Raw genomic sequence first — 20,201 nt, 5'->3', positions numbered from 1 at the left:
TGCACACCGAAGGTGGTGTTGGACAGTGGAAATCGCTGCAGCACAAGCGGTTTGGTGGTTAGTGGACCCTGCCTAACGCTCTCCCTGCTTCTGACGAAGCGGCAGCAACCTCTCCCTAAGCTCAGATCAGCAGCAGTAAGATGGCGGTCGGCGGGAACGCCCCTTTATAGCCCCTGTGACGCCGCAGACAGCAAGCCAATCACTGCAATGCCCTTCTCTAAGATGGTGGGGACCAGGATCTATGTCATCACGCTGCCCACACTCTGCGTTCACCTTCATTGGCTGAGAAATGGCGCTTTTCGCGTCATTGAAACGCGACTTTGGCGCGAAAGTCGCGTACCGCATGGCCGACAAGCACAGGGGTCGGATCGGGTTTCATGAGACGCCGACTTAGCCAAAAGTCGGCGACTTTTGAAAATGATCGACCCGTTTCGCTCAACCCTACTTACCAGCACTTCACACATGGGAAGTTGAGATGTGATCCCCATAAGTTTTCTGAGGATATTCCAGCTTCCTAGAAAGGGGAAGTGGACGCCCACAGAGGGACTCTACTATGTGAAGACACAAATTGCTGAGCTGAGCACTGTGGTTTCATCACCCTACCACAGATGACGCAACCATGTGGGAGGCCAGAAAGCAAACAGTGGCCCCTCATAACCTCAGTAGTAAATCTCAACCCAAAGGTCATGGAGGTTCCTAATGGAAATTACATTGAAATTTGAGTCTTTGAATGTTAAAGTTCTTTAAGCAAAGGTTTAATCCACTTTCACTGGAGGAAAGTACCTAGCAGTTGCCTATCCTGGCTGTATTTAAGCTTATTACATTATTTTCTTCATTTGGAAACAGCATTCCATTTTTACAATTTATTTTGTCAGGGCCAGAAGATCAGAATTTTGACTTGCCCAGTGGAGCATCTTCAGTTTAAGGGCTCATGCAGACTACCATATTTTCGGTCCAAGTGCAATTCAACAAAACATCGGATCACATTCAGATCAATCTTACTCTATGAGACGGTGCACATGTCCAATTTTTTCTTTGGACTGAATGTGTCTGAAGCAGCATGCCCAATTTCCATTGATACAGGAAAGATATACACTGCTCAAAAAATAAAGGGAACACTAAAATCCCACATCCTAGATATCACTGAATGAAATATTCCAGTTGTAAATCTTTATTCATTGCATAATGGAATGTGTTGAGAACAATAAAACATAAAAATGATCAAAGTAAATCACAACTAATTTGGTCTGGAGTTGGAATGATTCTCAAAATCAAAGTGGAGAATGAAGTTACAGGCTAATCCAACTTCAGTGGAAATGCCTGAAGACAAGGAAATGATGCTCAGTAGTGTGTGTGGCCTCCATGTGCCTGTATGATCTCCCTACAATGCCTGGGCAAGCTTCTGATGAGGTGGCAGATGGACTCCTGAGGGATCTCCTCCCAGACCTGGACTAAAGCATCCGCCAACTCCTGGACAGTCTGTGGTGCAACGTGATGTTGGTGGATGGTGCGAGAAATGATGTCCCAGATGTGTTCAATCGGATTCAGGTCTGGGGAACGGGCGGGCCAGTCCATAGCTTCAATGCCTTCATCTTGCAGGAACTGCTGAGACACTCCAGCCACATGAGGTCTGGCATTGTCCTGCATTAGGAGGAACCCAGAGCCAACTGCACCAGCATATAGTCTCACAAGGGGTCTGAGGATCTCATCTCTGTACCTAATGGCAGTCAGGCTACCTCTGGCGAGCACATGGAGGGCTGTGCGGCCCTCCAAATAAATGCCACCCCACACCATTACTGACCCACTGCCAAACCAGTCATTCTGAAGGATGTTGCAGGCAGCATATTGCTCTCCGTGGTGTCTCCAGACTCTGTCACCTCTGTGACATGTGCTCAGTGTGAACCTGCTTTCATCTGTGAAGAGCACAGGGCACCAGTGGCGAATTTGCCAATCCTGGTGTTCTGTGGCAAATGCCAAGCGTCCTGCGCGGTGTTGGGCTGTGAGCACCACCCCCATCTGTGGACGTTGGGCATTCAGACCATCCTCATGGAGTCGCTTTCTAATCGTTTGTGCAGACACATGCACATTTGTGGCCTGCTGGAGGTCATTTTACAGGGCTCTGGCAATGCTCCTCCTGTTCCTCCTTGCACAGAGGCTGAGGTAGCAGTCCTGCTGCTGGGTTGTTGCCCTCTTACGGCCCCCTCCATGTCTCCTGGTGTACTGGCCTGCCTCCTGGTAGCGCCTCCAGCCTCTGGACACTATGCTGACAGACACAGCAAACCTTCTTGCCACAGCTCGCACTGATGTGCCATCCTGGATGAGCTGCACTACCTGAGCCACTTGTGTGGGTTGTAGAGTCCATCTCATGCTACCACGAGTGTGAAAGCACAACCAACAGTCAAAAGTGACCAAAACATCAGCCAGAAAGCATTGGTACTGAGATGTGGTCTGTGGTCCCCACCTGCAGAACCACTCCTTTATTGAGTGTGTCTTGGTAATTGCCAATAATTTCCATCTGTTGTCTATTCCATTTGCACAACAACATGTGAAATTGATTGTCAAACAGTGTTGCTTCCTAAGTGGACAGTTTGATTTCACAGAAGTTTTATTTACTTGGAGATATATTCTGTGTTTAAAGGCCCCATCTCACTAAGCGATTTACCAACGATCACGACCAGCGATACGACCTGGCCGTGATCGTTGGTAAGTCGCTGTGTGGTCGCTGGGGAGCTGTCACACAGACAGCTCTCTCCAGCGACCAACGATCAGGGGAACGACTTCGGCATCGTTGAAACTGTCTTCAACGATGCCGAAGTCCCCCTGCAGCACCCGGGTAACCAGGGTAAACATCGGGTTACTAAGCGCAGGGCCGCGCTTTGTAACCCGATGTTTACCCTGGTTACCAAAAAAAACAAACAGTACATACTCGCCTTTCGGTGTCCAGGTCCCTTGCCGTCTGCTTCCTGCTCTGACTGAGCCGCCGTACAGTGAGAGCAGAGCGCAGCGGTGACGTCACTGCTGTGCTCTCACTTCTCACTGTACGGCGGCTCAGTCAGAGCAGGAAGCAGAAGGCAAGGGACCTGACGGACATCAGAAGGCGAGTATGTACTGTTTTTTTTTTTTTACATTTACGCTGGTAACCAGGGTAAACATCGGGTTACTAAGTGTGGCCCTGCGCTTAGTAACCCGATGTTTACCCTGGTTACCAGTGAAGACATCGCTGGATCGGTGTCACACACACCGATTCAGCGATGTCAGCGGGGCCTCAACGACCAAAAAAAGGTCCAGGCCATTCCGACACGACCAGCGATCTCGCAGCAGGGGCCTGGTCGCTGGTACGTGTCACACATAGCGAGATCGCTATGGAGGTCGCTGTTGCGTCACAAAACTTGTGACTCAGCAGCGATCTCGCTAGCGATCTCGCTATGTGAGACGGGGCCTTAAGTGTTAACTTTATTTTTTTGAGCAGTGTATATCTTGGTACCGTATTAGCCAGTAGATAGAAAAATATTTACAGTTGAGAGTCCTCAGTGGTTGATGCCTTTTAATGGCTAACTGAAAAGATGGAAACAAATTACAAGCTTTCGAGACTACTCAGGTCTCTTCATCAGGTATAGACTAATACAAAATCTGAAGAATCACATATTTAGACACAACACAGCACAGAAATAATGCAGTAGATAAGACAAGTGATGTGAAGAAGAACTATTGTTATGGGAGAGGGATAAACAGTTGTAGCCAAGTATCAATATAAACGAAAGAATTAACTCGATCGCTAAGCGGTGTAATGAGAAAAAATTAAAAACCGTCAGAATTACTTTTTTTTGCAATAAAATGCAATAACAGGCAAGCAAAAGATCTTATCTACACCATCATGCTTAGACAAAGAAGAGGGCTGGCTGACTGGCTCATTGCAGTAGCTAAGCCATGCTCCATCTCTATCATAACCGATAACTAGACAAAAAAGAGGGCTGGCTGACTGGCTCATTGGAGTAGCTAAACCATGCCCCTTCTCAATCATAACTGATGCCTAGACAAAGAAGAGGGCTGGCTGACTGTCTCATTGCAGTAGCTAAGCCATGCCCCATCTCTATCATAACCGATGACTAGACAAAGAAGAGGGCTAGCTGGATGACTTGCTCATTGCAGTAGCTAAGCCATGCCCCTTCTCTATCATAACCGATATTTAGACAGAGAAGAGGACTGGCTGACTGTCTCATTGCAGTAGCTTAGACATGCCCCATCTCTATCGCAACTGATGACTAGACAAAGAAGAGGGCTGGCTGACTTGCTCATTGCAGTAGCTAAGCCATGCTCCTTCTCTATCATAACCGAAGCCTAGACAAAGAAGGGGGCTGGCTTAGCTACTGTAATGAGAAAGCCAGTTCACTTTGCAAAATCATTAGCTACATGCAGACTTGGCTTGGAAGTGGAAGCTGAGATTCGGAGCACCTTTTAATATTAGTTTACCAGTAAGTTGTATGTAGGACTTTAGGAACTCACCTGATCAAGTTTTTTAGGTGAACAATCCATTTAAATCACGTGTTAATTGAATGCAATATATCAGATCCATATTAATCTTTGTATTTAGGCTGCCAGAATGTAGCATCATTGCTGGCAGCCCGTAAAAGCATTACATTTTTTTTCCTTTTTATATCATATGTATTTCTTCCCACAACACTTGCAGAACCAACACAAATGAACACAAAAAGTAGGTAGACATTGCCAATAAGAGATGTCATATAAGCTTATAACTGGGTATTTGCTTTAAAGGAACTTCTCACAGGACTGTACATATTTCAATTTTATCATCTGTCAATTAGATCATAAAATGATTCCATAAGTTCTACTTCCTCCAACGCCGAGGGGCTCCAAGTCTTGCTTTTGGCTTGTGCACTCGCTTAGCGAATCTCTAAAAAAAAAAACTGGGTGCAATGAAAGTAGACAAGTAAGAATTCATCTGTCACTATTATAATCTATGGCCTAATTGATGGGTCAAAAAAGTTAATTATTTCCAATCCTTGGACAGCCCCAGTAGCAAAGTAGCAGCATTTTACTGTATATATAAATTATATTAACATCATACAATAAATTTCAGAAATTGTGTTATATTCTACAATCAAAAACAAATACTTAAAGGCAACACCTGGTTATCTGAGAGTGGCATGATGAAGGCACAGATATCCTGATTCCAATGATGTATCTCTTACTGACCTGCTTGCTGTCATTTTGATACAGTCACTGTTTTTTCTGCTGCAAATCTAGCAGTACTCAGCTCTACATAACCCTTGTGCCTCCTGGTCCTCCTGCTCTACATAACCCCGCCCACACGACTGATTGGCTGCTTTCACTGCACATTCACAGAAAGCTGCCAATCAGTGGTGGAGGCGGGGTTACGTAGAGCAGGAGGACCAGGAGGCACAAGGCACCTAGTCCTTGTAGTGATAATCTCCTGCTGATAAATCACTGATTTTATTGAAACAACAACACAGCCTAGTAAGTGACACATCGCTGGAATCAGGCTCTCTGCCCCTACATCATCCTTCTCTCAGATTACATAGCAATAACATGTTGACAGATTCTCTTTAAATATTACTGTGTATTTAATAAAATTTTGCATAAAGCTATTGTAGCATATTTTACAGAAAAAGATGCTTTTCCTTTAGCTAAAAATTGCATTTCCCAATAAGTGATAGATCTCTGAAATTAACAGTGGTGTGTCCCAGCAGCAAAATGCCTCCTGCAGCACTGCGCCCCGAACACCAGTCAACTCATTCTCTAACATTTACCAAACTGAATGAATTTATTTTCAAGGGCTAACAGACATGACATGAACAGTACACCCTTCCATTTATCAACACCTCCTCCTTGCACCACCTGCCTGGGTCACGATACATCTGTGCGTAAAATAATATGGAGCAGATAAAACAAAAACAAACAACCAAAATTATATGGGGATGATAGGAGGGCAGCACTTACTGAATGAAAGAGGGCTAGAAAAGCAAAATTTTTTTTTTTTATTTTTTTTTTTGAGAGAGAACATTTTAAAGCTTTCTTTGCCAGAAATAGAATGATGTATATCAACATGAGAACATAAAAAATACACATTTAATAATACAGCTAACACCTGGGAAGGAAATTATTTGCATTAAAAAGGTGTGCTGTTCACAATAAAAACATCTATAAAGAGTACACAGGACTAGCTGGACTGGACCCAAGAAGCCTGAGTCACATTTGCCACACAAGCAAAGAAAAGCCAGACGTAATGTCTACCTTTCCATCCCCTATTTTTGGGATTTAAAGATTCTATTTTTCTGTTGAAACGTTTTCTTAATCTTTTTTTTTTGCATAATTGGTATGGTATTCTAACCCTGAACAGACGTGATCCGGTCTGTAACTGGAAGGAACAAGAGGTGCACTAGCAGCTGAACACTCATCGTCCAGACCAACAATGGGGGCTTTCTTGCCTGGTACCTTAAGAAAACTGGGTAAACAAAATGGTAATTTGCTTGGTGATTGCAGCCATTGATTAAGGACTGAGCGGGGATTATATTAAAGTATCCAGCAGCAGTCATCTTTAAATTGACTCCCTCTTGACAAAATTTGAGGTCTTGAAAACGGTAAGAAGTGAGCTGTGCAAGAAAGATGGACATAGGGTATTTTTTTTAACAAAATAAAAAGAAATGGTCACACTGGTTGTGTAGAATCAATGATGTTAAAGAAACACTCCTCCCTTCAAAGTTTCTATCCTCTTAATATATTGCAGTCATTATATTACATGATATTGTGTATTTACAATTGCTCATTTTGTCTTTCTACCCAGTTAATTCTTCTGTTTTTCTTTAGGTTTATGACATCACTGATGAGCTGAATCCTTCAAAGCTGTCTGTAGAAACAGGAGGTCAATTTTCCCTGCACAAGTCATGAGTCACTGCAAAAGTCCCTGAGAGGGGGAAGCAAATGGGTCAGGAGTTGACGAAGGGAACGATTTTTCCAGGGAACAGAGACTTCCTGTTTCTACATAGAGCAGAGAAAAGAGAACAATTATCTGGGTAGAATGGCGAAATGAGCCGAAAGCAATATATAGAGGATAAAAACTTTGATGGGAGCATTTATAGAGTTAGCATATAATGAGCAATGTGTGTAGAGGACTGGCACATCATTTCATGCATAGACAGAGAAGGGGGCTGCCTTAGCTATTGAAATTAGCTTGTCAGCCAGCCCCTTCACACACAGTTTCGTTGATGTTCTGACATAGCAAAAGTTGTCTTGTGTCAAGCACAAATGATACTGCCGGTCTCAGGATTAGATGGAAAATATAATAACAGTAATATAACACTAGATTATGTCAGCCATTCACATGATTAACTCTATACAAAAGGCCATAACATTTGTAAACTCTTATTATAGTCAGGAGGCCAACAGGAATTCAGACCCAAGGGTATATCACTGGGACTACAGGGAGTGTGATTCTGATTCCTGACACTTTGGCCTGGTGAGCCAGAACGTCAACATTTTGGACAGATGGTAATTTGTAGCCAGGTTGGACAAATTCTACTTACTATGATTGGTGGTGGTTGAAGAAAACAGTCTTTAGTATGCAATGTACTTGCCTCCTTATTAGCCATGGTCCAATTACAGACATACAATTTCCATAATACACTATAGGCCACCCTGGAAACTTGAGCACAGGACCAGTCATATAAGATGGACTAAACAATTGAAAGATGTTCCCATGTGGAGACGGCCAGAGCTGAATGTGATCCATAAACCCTTTCTCCTACCCTCAAGTAAGCAGAAGAATAACTTTTATGTATTTCTGTTATTTCTCCCTCTTTATTTTATAACTATTTTGCTCATGTATGTGGCTTTATTTTTCTCTTTTTATACCTATTCCTGTAAGCCCTGCATTTTTTTATATTAAAGATTAAAACTTTAATAAGTTTGGTCCTTGTATGCTCTAAAGAATCTATAGCCTTTCAGAGAGTGTGTGGCCTTTGGCCATTTGACTGCCGGCCAATAATATATATTTTGGGGTCTCATCACCCTATGTGTTTGATGAGTGGTGGCAGCAGTGTTGTTTAGCCGGGGTTGTATTTTCTCTGTTGGGGTGTGATTTATTTCTTTGCAGTCTGTGAGAGGTTGAGTGCAAGATTGAGTGAAGGGAAATACATTAACCCACAGTCACGTGCTGAGAAGTGTGTAAATCTTTGATAATTGAAGCTTATAAGTAAGTTGTATAACTTGCTAGTTTACACATATTTAAGACAATTTTTTTCATATGGCCACCCAATTTAATCCTGTTTTAGACTAGTTGTGAAGCATTACAGAGGTGTGACAAATATAATTTGCAGAAAGAAAAAGAAGGCTGCTACCTAAATTGCGCCTCCACTCACCCTCCTCCAAAAAAGAAAAAAATATATCAAAGATAAGTCCAACATAAGCGGCAGCAAATATTGTGCTTCTGCCCTTTCTCCGTCAAGGTTACTTCCTTCCTCTATTGTACTGAGCCACCTAAGAGATGGCTGTGAGTTCTCACCAAAGAAAGAGGAAATTAACGAACCTTCCGGTGTTCAGTCACATCTCTTTTGTGCTGTTATGGTGCCTGCATCGAGGTTTTAAATAAACACACATACACATAACACTTGGCCTTGCTCTTTATATGCTACTCAAACAAGAAAAAAAAAAAATATCTCCACCTGGCTTCGGCCAACCCTTATTTCCAGGCGCGATGCACATTCTTGTGCCAGATTTCATAAGGCGCCCAGTGCAGACATTGTTCAGAACTTGTGTCTGGCATTGGCCGTACGCATGTCTGTGGTTAAAAACACAAAGTAAAGGAAGCCGATCACTTATGTTGGCCACAAGATAACAGCAAAGAGGCAAGCAGCTTGTTACACACTGCAAAAGCTTCATTTAAGATGTTCATGTTACCTAAAGGACTTCAGAATGAAAAAGACTGTGCTACATCACCAACACCGACCACCAGCCCTGGCGTTAGTTATATTCTGCACATGACTATGCGAATGTAAAACTATGGAAATGCAAACCCTAACTAACTTCACATAGTTTTGACAATTGTTTCTTCAGAGAGGAGGAGGCCTAGAACTCTAGTGCCTCCTATAGGAAGTAGCAATCCTAAAAGTCAATATGGACTCTCCAATGAGCCTTGTCACATGACTTAGGATAAAAGCCAAAACCAGAATCTCAATTTGCAGACACTGCGTTTTGGGGTACTGCGCCTCATCAGTGCAAAGTGTGATATCTGGTTTGGCTCGGTGAGAGGCGTCTGACTGGGATCCAAGGAGTAACATTTCTCCTTGCAGAGAGTGACATATCAAGCTTAACATAATTTTGCCACAATTAGCATAGAGAATTCTACTAAAGTTGGCCACACAGATTAAATGGCTGCCATTGAAACACTGGTCCGAGCGACCACCGTTGGTCTTGATTAAACAGATCCATAATTTAAAGAATGACTAACATCATTCAGATAAGGTTCCTGTGGGGAAGGGGCAGCACAGCTGAGTCCAGTGGTGTCACATTACAAACTCTTCTGACAGCATTCCTCCTCTTATAGCCTTGTCAGCACTGCTGTACTGACCCCTCATACACACTCTGAAGATGAGAGCTCAAAGATGTTAGTAATTATATTTTGTGTATGTCTGTTGTGCTGAAAGCAACTTGTACTTGCTCTGCAGTGACAGCAGAACAGGGTGTAATTATATCTCACACAGGTGTAGCCAAGAACAGGTTATTACTCCTGTGTGCGATGTAATGACAGCTCTGATCTCACTTCAGAGTGAGTACTAGTTGTGTGAGCACAAAAGACATAACACACTCAGTAATCAGAATCTGGAGATCTGATAGGTTTCCAATGTGACACAGCTGAACTCAGCTGCACTGTCCCTCACCGCACACTGACTCATGCAGAAGAACAGTGCTGTCAATCACACATTTCAAACACACTGAGAAATCTGCTCTAAACTATGGTGGGGTGTTCTTTCATTTTAGAGTTGCTGCCTGCTTATGATTGGTTAGTATCATACAGAGAGAAGAATTACACGCCCCCAGTGAAAACTGTCTGATAAGCACCCCCTTGGGCTTTAAAAAAGTTAACTCATTAGGTGCCAAATACTTTGATTGCTAGTATTTCCGCAACAAAGAGGCACGATTAAGGATCAAAGCAGTTTTACACATGGGGTCTCCTTAATCCAATGTGTATGTGGGCTTTAATAAGTAGCATTTGCTCAAATAGAGAACATGGTGCATAATAGGAGCCATTCTAGCTTGGCTCTAGTTTTTTCTTGAGAGGTTAAGGACTGGTTGTTGTGATATATAAGAAATTGCATCAGAATGCCGGCTGCCGGTGGCAGTCAGTGTCCGTCTAGCAATTTATTGTCAGGGTCGTAGAGTAGATGGACCCAGACTGTGTCAGCAATGGTTACAGTCACAGGAAGGGGAGTTTCTGAGTCTGGCGAGATGAAAACACCACTATTCATATGCTTGAGAGAAAATAAATATGCTGCTTTGGATATTTTTAGCTGAAGCCTGGAGGGAGTCAGCAGCTTTTCGGACTAAACAAAGCTATATCGCCATCCTGTCCTACGCTGCGGGCTGCAAATCTGCCGTACGCTTTGTGCAAATAGTGACCTATCATCACCCTGGATCCAGCTCACACCTGTCTGCAGCAAGTAGGGGACAACTCTCCAGATGACAGTAATCTGCGTGCTCATCCGAGCATTCAAACGTACTTGTTTACTCTCAATGATGGAATAAGCAAGGGAAAAAAACCGCCAGGTAGTGCTGAAATGGCCATAAAGGGCTGGCACAGTATAGTGTGCACTGCGGACAGGTTGTGTCTGAAAGAAGAAAAAGTCATTACACGCCTTTTCCATTAAATGCACTTTGATCCTGGGAAGGACTGATCCTTTTAGAGATAAAAACTTACATTAGTACTCTTGGCTTTAGCGTGGGTTCACATGTTGTGATAAGAGTTCAGCGCCATAAAGACATTGTACCCTGACATGCATCGCAAACCTACAGAGATCTGGGGTAGAAATGCTTTGGTTGTGCACCAGACTACAACATGCTATGAGTTTCACGGTGGCTCAGTGGATAGCACTGTAGTGCTGGGGTCCTATCCCACCAAGACCAACATCTGCAAGGAGTTTGCGTGGGTTTTCTCTGGGTAATCCGGTTTCCTCCCACATTCCAAAGACATACTGATAGGGAATGTAGATTGTGAGCCCCGATGGGGACAGCAATGATGTCTGTAAAGCGCTGCAGAATACGATGGCGCTATATAAGTAAAATAGATAAATCAACTTTTTATGTGTCATTGGGGTTCAGAAGAACAGAAGCCTAACTTTTCTGATAAGAGCTTTGATAAGCGGCCGTCAGTCACATCTGGTTCATTTTTGCCATGGTCTCACTTGCTGCATTGTTTCTGCATCAAAATACACAATTAGCAATCTGCTCTGCTTATTGTGGTTTTTTTTAGACAGTTTCACCCTTTTTAAATGCATTTTGGTGCAGATTTGACACCACATTTTTTTGGGGGGGTCGCTTGGGTATGATCACTGGGATCCTTATTAATCCACAGCTCCATTCACTTGTATGGGACTGATGTATAGCCTCTAGTGGAAAACCCCTCTTAAAGTCTAACTGTCATTTTATAAAAGTTTTTTGAGACCCCCAACAATTGGTCAAAACACCGCTCTAAAGTCCGTAGTTCCTGCATGAGCTGCGTGCACTTTCTCTGGGTCCAGACATCCCTATGAGAGTGAGTGTACTGACCCATAGACTTGCTATTGAACCTGTACAGCTTTTGCAGGAGCTACAGACTTCAAAAAGGGGTTTTGGCCGATCAGTGGTGGTCTAGGTGAGACACATTATGCAGAGCGTTTATTATAGAAAAAATGTAAAATGACAGCCACCTTTTAAAGAGAACCTGTCACCAGGTTTGGCCGATATAAGATACGGCCACCACCTTCCAGGACTGATATACCGCATTCTATAATGCTGTATATCTGCCCCCAACATGACCTGTAAGAGAAGAAAAAGAGCTTATATTATACTCACCTGCGGGGCGGTCTGGTCCGATGGGCGTCACTGGTCTTTTTCTGGCACCTCCCTCCTTCTTGCTCCATGTGGACGATGCATTTCAACGTTATACATAGAGTATCTCCAGCATCGCGCTCCTGCGCAGGCGTACGGCGCAGGTGCCAGGAGAGATCCGAGAACCTGGGCGCATGCGCACTGCAGTCAGGGGAGAGAAGTACGCCAGCGCAGGAGTGTGATGCCGGGGACACTGTGGATGACGTAGGGACGCGTCGTCCACAGAAATCAAGAAGGAGGACGGTATTGCAAGAAGGGAGGAGCCGGACCAGGACCTGCAACAGCCCTCAGACCGGGCCGCCCTGCGGGTGAGTATAATAAAAGCTCTTTTTGTTCTCTTGCAGGTCGGGTTGGGGGCAGATATACAACATTACAGAAAGCTGTATATCAGGCTTGAAATGTGGGGGCTGCAGCTCATGTCGGCCAAATCTGGTGACAGGATCGCTTTAAAGGTCTGAAATGTCAAGAAACTTCCTTGCTTAGACAGACCTGGTTAGATCAATTAGATAAACTTGTTTAATATTAAAAAAGATTTTAAAAAAGCTACCAAAATAAACCTGCAATATTCAAAAATAACTTTTAATTTTATCAATAGTCTCAGCATTTGTTTCAACTAATTTCCTCAACAAAAGCAAATTATGGTTTTAAAGGGAATCAGTCACCAGATTTTTGCTACCTCAACTGAGAGCACCATGATATAGGGGTAGAGACCATGATTCCAGTGATGTATCATTTACTGGTCTGCTTGCTAGAGTTTTGATAAAATCTTTGTTTTCTCAGCTGCAGATCTACCAGTTCTCTGAACGCTAAGCTCTGTTTAACTCCGCCCACATTTCTGATGTGTGCACTGTGCGAAGGCAGAAAGCTGCCAATCAGTGGTGGGGGTGGGCTTACAAATAGCAGGAAGACTACATGGCATAAACTAACTAGTCCTCTAGTGATAACCTCCTGCTGATAAAATACTGATTTTATGAATACTACCCTAAGCAGCCCTGTAAGTGACACATTGCTGGAATCAGGGTCTCGGCCCCTACGTCATACTGATCTCAGATTTTAAAAATACTTCCTTGAATCCACCCACCTCCCCACCCCCCTTAAATGTTGCATATGTGTATGTACTGGGACACTGCTGGGAAGAATAAAGTTGATTTTCTGCCAGCAGCGTTCGGCTATGTACGAGCGCCAGGCAGGTTAGTAACGTTATTAACCTGCAAATTAACCCCATATATGCAGGTTAATAGTGTTTTTCTGGTGACAGGTTCCCTTTAAGTTGCAGAAACTGAACACGGCCGTGGACAGAAATCCAAAATTCAGACAGCATGCAGACCAATAAGACATTCAGAAGGTGCTTCACACCTATTATCACATTTTCCCTAACTTACACCAACTCTTTTTTTTACTTTCAGCCACCATAATTTTATGCCAAAAACTCACACCAGTAAGAAATCTGGGCCATTTTACAACTCCGCTTAACCATCGTACTATTTCTAGACACTTTTAAAAGTCTAGTGTGGAACAAAAAGTGCCTAAAACACATAGTAAATTGCTCACAGCATATCCGGGAGTTTTTGGCCCATTTTGAACATAGATTTGGAACATTTGAATAGTAAATCTGCCCCAGCCTCTTTATATCTATTCTTAATGTAAAAATGTCTGAAAAGTTGCAATAATATAGAAAGCAATGAAAAAATACTACATGCTGGACTTTTAAATTGAGATTTCTGTTACCTACCTGCCTGCACTTAATGGAACACTTACTGTACAGTCACGGATTCCTTTTATAACCCTATACTTGGCTCCAGAATTTTGACCAGCAAAGGAGCAATCAAATTCTTGACATAGCTCATCTAAAATTAACGAGGTTATTGGGGACTTTTTTTCCTATATGGTTAAGCTAATTTTCTGTTCTTCCACTCAACGATCTTTTCTGGCTCAGAGTGGCCATGGACTGCTCTTGGCTGTGATTCTCCATCTTCCTGTGATGTAACATCGACAGAGCAGCTCCTTCTCTTCCACTCTGCTCTTTTAACAGGGCATCACTGCTGACACCATGTTGATTGATAGCCAGCTCCCTATTGTCTTAGGATGTTAGGATGCACTTGCTGTCAACTGTCAATCAGCATGACATCAGCAGTGATGCCCTGTCGACACTGCTCCTGGAAGAGAAGGAACTGCTCTGACAGTGGGACATCACAGGAAGATGGAAAATCACCACAGTAGCTATAAGTTGGGACAGCTCATCACACAGCAGGACTGGTAGGTAGGTAACAAGTACCTGCCGATAAGTGCTCAGCCCTATAGAAATAAAAGTCCCGGACAGCCACTTCAAGCATCAATGGTTCCTAAGCAGACAAATCTGGCTCCTGAACAAAAACATCCAGTTAGAACGGTTTTCAATAGCACAGAGTGAGTTAACCTTACCTGGACAATAGGGTGTCCTCCGGTGGTCGCTTTCACCGCTCCACGGCTGCCCTCTGTCTCATAGTGGGCTCGATGGTGTGGTTTAGGCTGTACTTCTATCTGAAGTTCGTATGACCCGGCCTGACTTGTCAGGGGCCACTCGAGGGGGGGCAGTGAAGCAACCGGGATGCTGGGTTGGAAAAGAGACAGTATCAGTGTGTGTTGGAAGAAAATCTATATTATTCCCAGATTTATACTACGAATTCTGCATTGTGTAAATTTTAAGAGTTAGGTACTGTCCCAATTAGGGTGCACCTTGTCGTGGTGGGATGGCTTTTAATTTTTTTTTTTTGTTAAATCAAAACACTGTTAACTAAGTACCCTATATTATTCACATGTACTATTACTATTTATTTACTTACTACAGGTTATTTGCTCATTTTGTCTTTATCTTAGGATCTGCTTGTTAAATGGTCACAGTGTGAATACACACCTATGCATTACACTTACAGCAACATGTGCTCTTGCAAAATTATCAATTATCCAAAATCAGTGTAAGATAAGAAAAAGTTACCTCTAACTTCTTTAAGGCCTCTTTCACACTTCCGTCTTTTCAGATCCATTGCAATGCCTCGTTTTGGGAAAAAAACGGATCCCGCAAATGTGCCCGCAGGATGCGTTTTTTCCCCATAGACTTGCATTAGCGACGGATCGCGACGGAAAGCCACACGTCGCATCCGTCGTGCGACGGATCCGTCGTGTTATGGCGGACCGTCGTCTGGAAAAAACGTTCAATGTAACGTTTTTTGTCTGCGATGGATCCTGCGGCATACGTCGTTGACTAGAATGAAAGCCTATGGGCGCAGGATCCGTCGTGACACGTGGTATGACGGAATCCAGCGCTGGAATCCGTTTGCTTACACTGAGCATGCTCAGAATCAGGAATTTGTAGCCAATTGGCCAGTGCCCAAATCTATATAAACCTGGCTTGGGGCGTCAACCCCAAATGTGCCAGCAAGACTCCTGCCAGCCTGAAGACAGCCAGCCAGTCAATATATTTTCCAGTAGCCAAACACATTTGGGAGACTCCCATTTTTAGGCATGGAAAACGGATCCGTCAAAAAAACGGATGGTAAAAACGGACAAAACGGATGCAACGGATCCAGTTTTTCGACGGAACCGTCTAGCGGATCCATCGAAATACTGGATGCGTTGCATCAGTTTTTCACTATTTTTGACGCATCCGTCGATACGTCGCGCAGACGCATTGTGACGGATTCAAAAAAACGGAAGTGTGAAAGTAGCCTTAAATCAATGTTATTAGCCGGGACCTGCTGACCATCCAGTGTATGGTGGCGTACTCACCCCTGATGATAGTTGTCAGGGTAGATCAGGCTATGGGATTTATACATGTTTGATCCTTCTGTTTGCGGGAGAAATAAGCTGCCGCCAGAAGTGTGGGGCAGCGGCTTATTCCCTTCTTACTATTAGGGCTCATGCATACAACTGATTGTATTGGGCTAGTGCTAGCTGTGATTTTCACAGATAGAATTCGTAGCCATGTTATTCTATAGGGCTCTATCCCATTTTTTAAAAATCACTACATGTCCAATTATGATTCAAGTGTTGGATCAAAATCGGCAATGCAAGTCTATGGGTCCATAGAAACTAGAGGATCTCACTCGGATGACAGTCTGATGTTCACGGACTGCCAGAATAGAGAAGGTGGAGAAACTTTTTTTTTTTCTCCACCTCCGAGAAAAACTGATGCTACTCTGATCGCATTATGATCGGAGTCTGATCAGCAAAATCAGATCGTTTCTATCGGATGGAGAGAAAACTGTTGTGTGCACCCACCCTCAAGACCACATGCATGCTCGGTCATACTGGATGAGCCTCTAAATAATGAAAAACATTGGGATAATTGCCAGATATTATGTTCCATTAATACGTTTTAAACCATTTACTATTGCACTCAGCAGAGTTTCCACCCAGAGAGTAATGACGTTTCCCATATAACTGCATACACTCATCTGCTCCTCTGGATTACACTGCAGGAACATTTAGGACATGCCTTTAAAGGGTCCATCAGTCTAGCTGTATGATTAAAGATCAAGCGAGTGCCAATAAAAGGACTGTATGCATTATTTAGCCACTTGTTTAACACTGGGGTGGACTATTGTGGCGTTTAGTAGTGGGTGATAAGTTAGGATGAAGACTCTTGGGACAAACCGATCGTGAATATTTCTGCTGTGAAATTGTCGGATGTAATTATTATATGACATTACGGGATATAGAAGACTTGACGGATATTGTGCATAGGTCTATTATTAATCAGCCATTAATAATCAATGGATGCCCTTTCAACATGTAAAACTCCAATGGACAGACATAAGCAATTAGCTTGGAGTTAATCCATTGCACTTTTTTACACATTCTGATGACATCCTCCAATACTTTCCGTGAACTATGACCATGGTCCACAGTCCAAGTGATCAATGTCTAATTGTGCCCATACACCCTAGATAACCGTCAGCCAAAGGATCGATAGGAACTCAGCCATTTGTCCCTTCCCACATCTTACTAACGCATACTCATTTTTGCCGGCCAAAGACATATTTTCAGTGGAGAAAGCAAAAAGTATATCCTCCAGAAAAACACAAGATTCCGAGTGTTGTTGTCCATTGGCCAGAGACTACTGACGGAATCGTAAATCGATCCACCCATCTCTAACACTGATCGTTCTCTACCTTGCCGATGGACCAGAGACCTATGACAAATTGATTTGCCCATCTGTCGATCCTTCTGTACCCCCATTCTGTAGGTTCGGCCGACATTATTCTAATGTGTAAAGTGACCTTTTTCTGATAGAGCCTTTACCTCTAGATATTATCAGAATTTTCCAATACTAAAATCAGCTACTTGCATGACCTGAGCACTTTAGCAGATACTATTCGAAATGCCAAAAAATAAATTGCATTTTAAAGGATAAATTGAGTGCCAAGTTTCCTACAAGAGCACATTGGATTAAAGAGGAACCGTAGTTTTAATTTTTTTATTTCTTAAATCAAGAGTACACATGAAAATAAGCAACTTTGTAATATATCTTATCAGAGAAATCTGCTTCTTTCTCCGCATGGACTGATCTTTCACTGAATTAATGGGTAGAATCTATCTTCAGTGAAGACAGATTTTTAATTTACTGATATAAAAGATGACACTTGGTGCCTTTAAAATTGTATGAAGGGAGGAGCTAAAGCCAAGTTCTCCTAAAACCACAGTTACAGTTCTCCATAGAACTTAATGAGCCCCAACTGTCATCTCCTATTTCAGTAATTGGAAAATCTATCTTCAAAAAAAGTAGATTTCAATAATAACATATATTACAAAGTTTCTCATTTTCATGTGTCTGATTGATTTATGAAGGGGAAATATTAGCGGGGTTCCTCTTTAAACCCTGACCCTCTTGTTCTTCGGGAGATAAACTGCCGACAAAGCTGTCTAGCAGCATCTTCTTTCTCTGCTTGATGTGTATGGAGGAATCAGAAGAGATTTCTGCGACCAGCTATCGCATGTGTATGACCAGCGCTAATCCCAAACAGTATTAAAAATAGCTTAAACCCAATATATAAGCAAACTATTATACTTCTTTCTAAACAATGCTTTTACATTGATTTTTACTTTTACATAAAACTGAGTATTTTTCAACTGAAGAAAAAAAAAGGGTTTACTATACCTGTAGTAGGGCATTGCAGGTAGGATCTGTTTAGGCCAGGTGGGTGGCACAAGTAGGATTGACCCAGGATCAGAATTCTTCCTCTCCTCTTGCTCGTAAGGCCCAAAATATTCTGGTGGTGGGTAAACCTGACAAGACATGCTCTTATGAGAAGCCAATGGGGAACGATCTGGACTGTTTTTCCAAATTTTTGATGGTACATCATATGAAGGATCGGTAGATAGGCTTAGATCTTCCATAAGATGTGCAGATGCAGTAGGGTTAATGTAACTCAGCGAAGAGTTATCGTCCCTTGGATGGACACGGGGTGATGTCTGAGGAGAGGGCGTTCTTGATTGTCGTGGAGAAATGTTGGTTTGATGGCTATTGTAGAGCTCAGCACAAGGGTACCTTCTTTTGAAACCTGGGGATGACGACCGTGAGTTGGGTCGAGGAGATGGAGAACGTGGTCCCAGGCAGGTGTCCTCTGTGATGCTTGTCCGTGGAGACATTATTGGAGAAGCTCTAGGAGAATAACGAGGGAAGTTTTGTATCTGTGGACATAGGTCATCATTAGGACCATTATTTGGTGAAACGCAAGGTGAGGTGTAAGGAGAAAAATTAGTCTCTGAAATATAACTTGATGACCCACTACTAGCAGGGCTCAAGCAAAGCGGTTCTCTGTAGCCATCATAACCATAGACTTGCAAGGTAGCAGCCAAGTTTGCCTGATGTTCTACCAAAGTATCTGAATCTCTGCTGCGGTATGAACCTGTATGAAATAGTTCATGAGATGGAGTGATCTCAATCCTTGGACTCAGAGCTGGAGCCCCAGTAGCAATTTTAGGGTCTAAGTACCTGGACCCTACACTATTGTGCTGTTCACAACTGCCCATACGATCTGAGGTGAACCTAGGATAAGCCAGAGGTTTGGACCCATAATCGGAGACATCATCATGAGTGTACACAACTCCAGAAGAAGATTGGTTGTTGATTTTATGTGGAGTCGATTCTTCTGGAAAAAGAAGGGTCTTTTTAAAACTAAATATTAACTTATGTTAACAGTCATGGACAATTTAATATCTTCATTAGTAAGTATAATAAATTAAGGATAATAATCAAACTTAAGCTAAAAATACTTTATTAATATGGGAGTTCCTAGGGCATTGCTGTCCAACCAAACATCTGAAATCCAGATCGCTCCAGTGTAAACTGGGTCTGGAAATTGTACTGAAACAGTAAAGAACATCTGTATCAAGTCTTATATACAGGGTGAATACCAAATAGTTGGACAAGTTTGGTTTGGAGTCACATTGACCTTTGTTTGTGTTGTGTTACAGAGTGAACGGATTCTAAAATGGGAAAATATATTTGTTCTACACATAAATCCCATAGAATAAAGGGTTATTAGTGGGTTAAGCCTATAGAGCGTGGTACTTTCCGCAGACTATGCTTGTATAAAACAGGTCTGACACAAAAATAACCTATTATGTATAAAAGAATATGGCCAGGCATCACGTTGGCTAGAAAGAACAAATCCACACATCCTACAAAGCGAAATATTGCAGACAGGAAGATATACTGTGAAATATGGGTAAGGACTGGGGCTGAAATTCAGTCCTGGCATTTGAAATCACACAGGCCCCTGTTGTCCCCGTCCCCATGGACCAGATGGGATATATTACTAATATTACCCTGGATGGAGGAAAGGAAGATTTACTACAAGACCAATATTTTCAAATCATACTGGTGGCCTGATGGGGTAAGTGACAGAGTCAGCGACTTTGTGCTCCATCACAACTCTTAACAGTGTGGGTGTCTTGAGAACACGGATTCAGTTAACAACGTAGCAGACAAGGCAGCCCATGACCAGACAGGCCCTTCTGGCATTTGCCAGAATTGCCAGATGGACAATCCGGCCCTGGTGAAATATGTCCTTGGTTTATGTAGTAAGCTAAGGAAAATG

At 42.8% G+C, this 20,201-nt stretch overlaps 1 protein-coding gene across 2 annotated transcripts in view; it reads right to left on the bottom strand.

Moving 5' to 3' along the window:
• Positions 1 to 20,201, bottom strand: part of NFATC2 (nuclear factor of activated T cells 2) — a 124,651-nt gene that overhangs the window by 83,305 nt on the left and 21,145 nt on the right. For both annotated transcript variants that reach the window (XM_077253216.1, XM_077253215.1), the window contains exons 2-3: positions 18,257 to 19,250; positions 14,542 to 14,710 (exon numbers count right to left, since the gene is read on the bottom strand). In XM_077253216.1, the coding sequence (XP_077109331.1) occupies positions 14,542 to 14,710; positions 18,257 to 19,250 (1,163 nt within the window). The remainder of the gene's footprint in view (positions 1 to 14,541; positions 14,711 to 18,256; positions 19,251 to 20,201) is intronic.

The sequence above is a fragment of the Ranitomeya variabilis genome, chromosome 4 (assembly GCF_051348905.1).
Source record: "Ranitomeya variabilis isolate aRanVar5 chromosome 4, aRanVar5.hap1, whole genome shotgun sequence".
Lineage (NCBI taxonomy): Eukaryota > Metazoa > Chordata > Amphibia > Anura > Dendrobatidae > Ranitomeya > Ranitomeya variabilis.
Note: the sequence above shows the minus strand (reverse complement) of the source record. Positions and strands in the feature narration are given on the sequence as shown.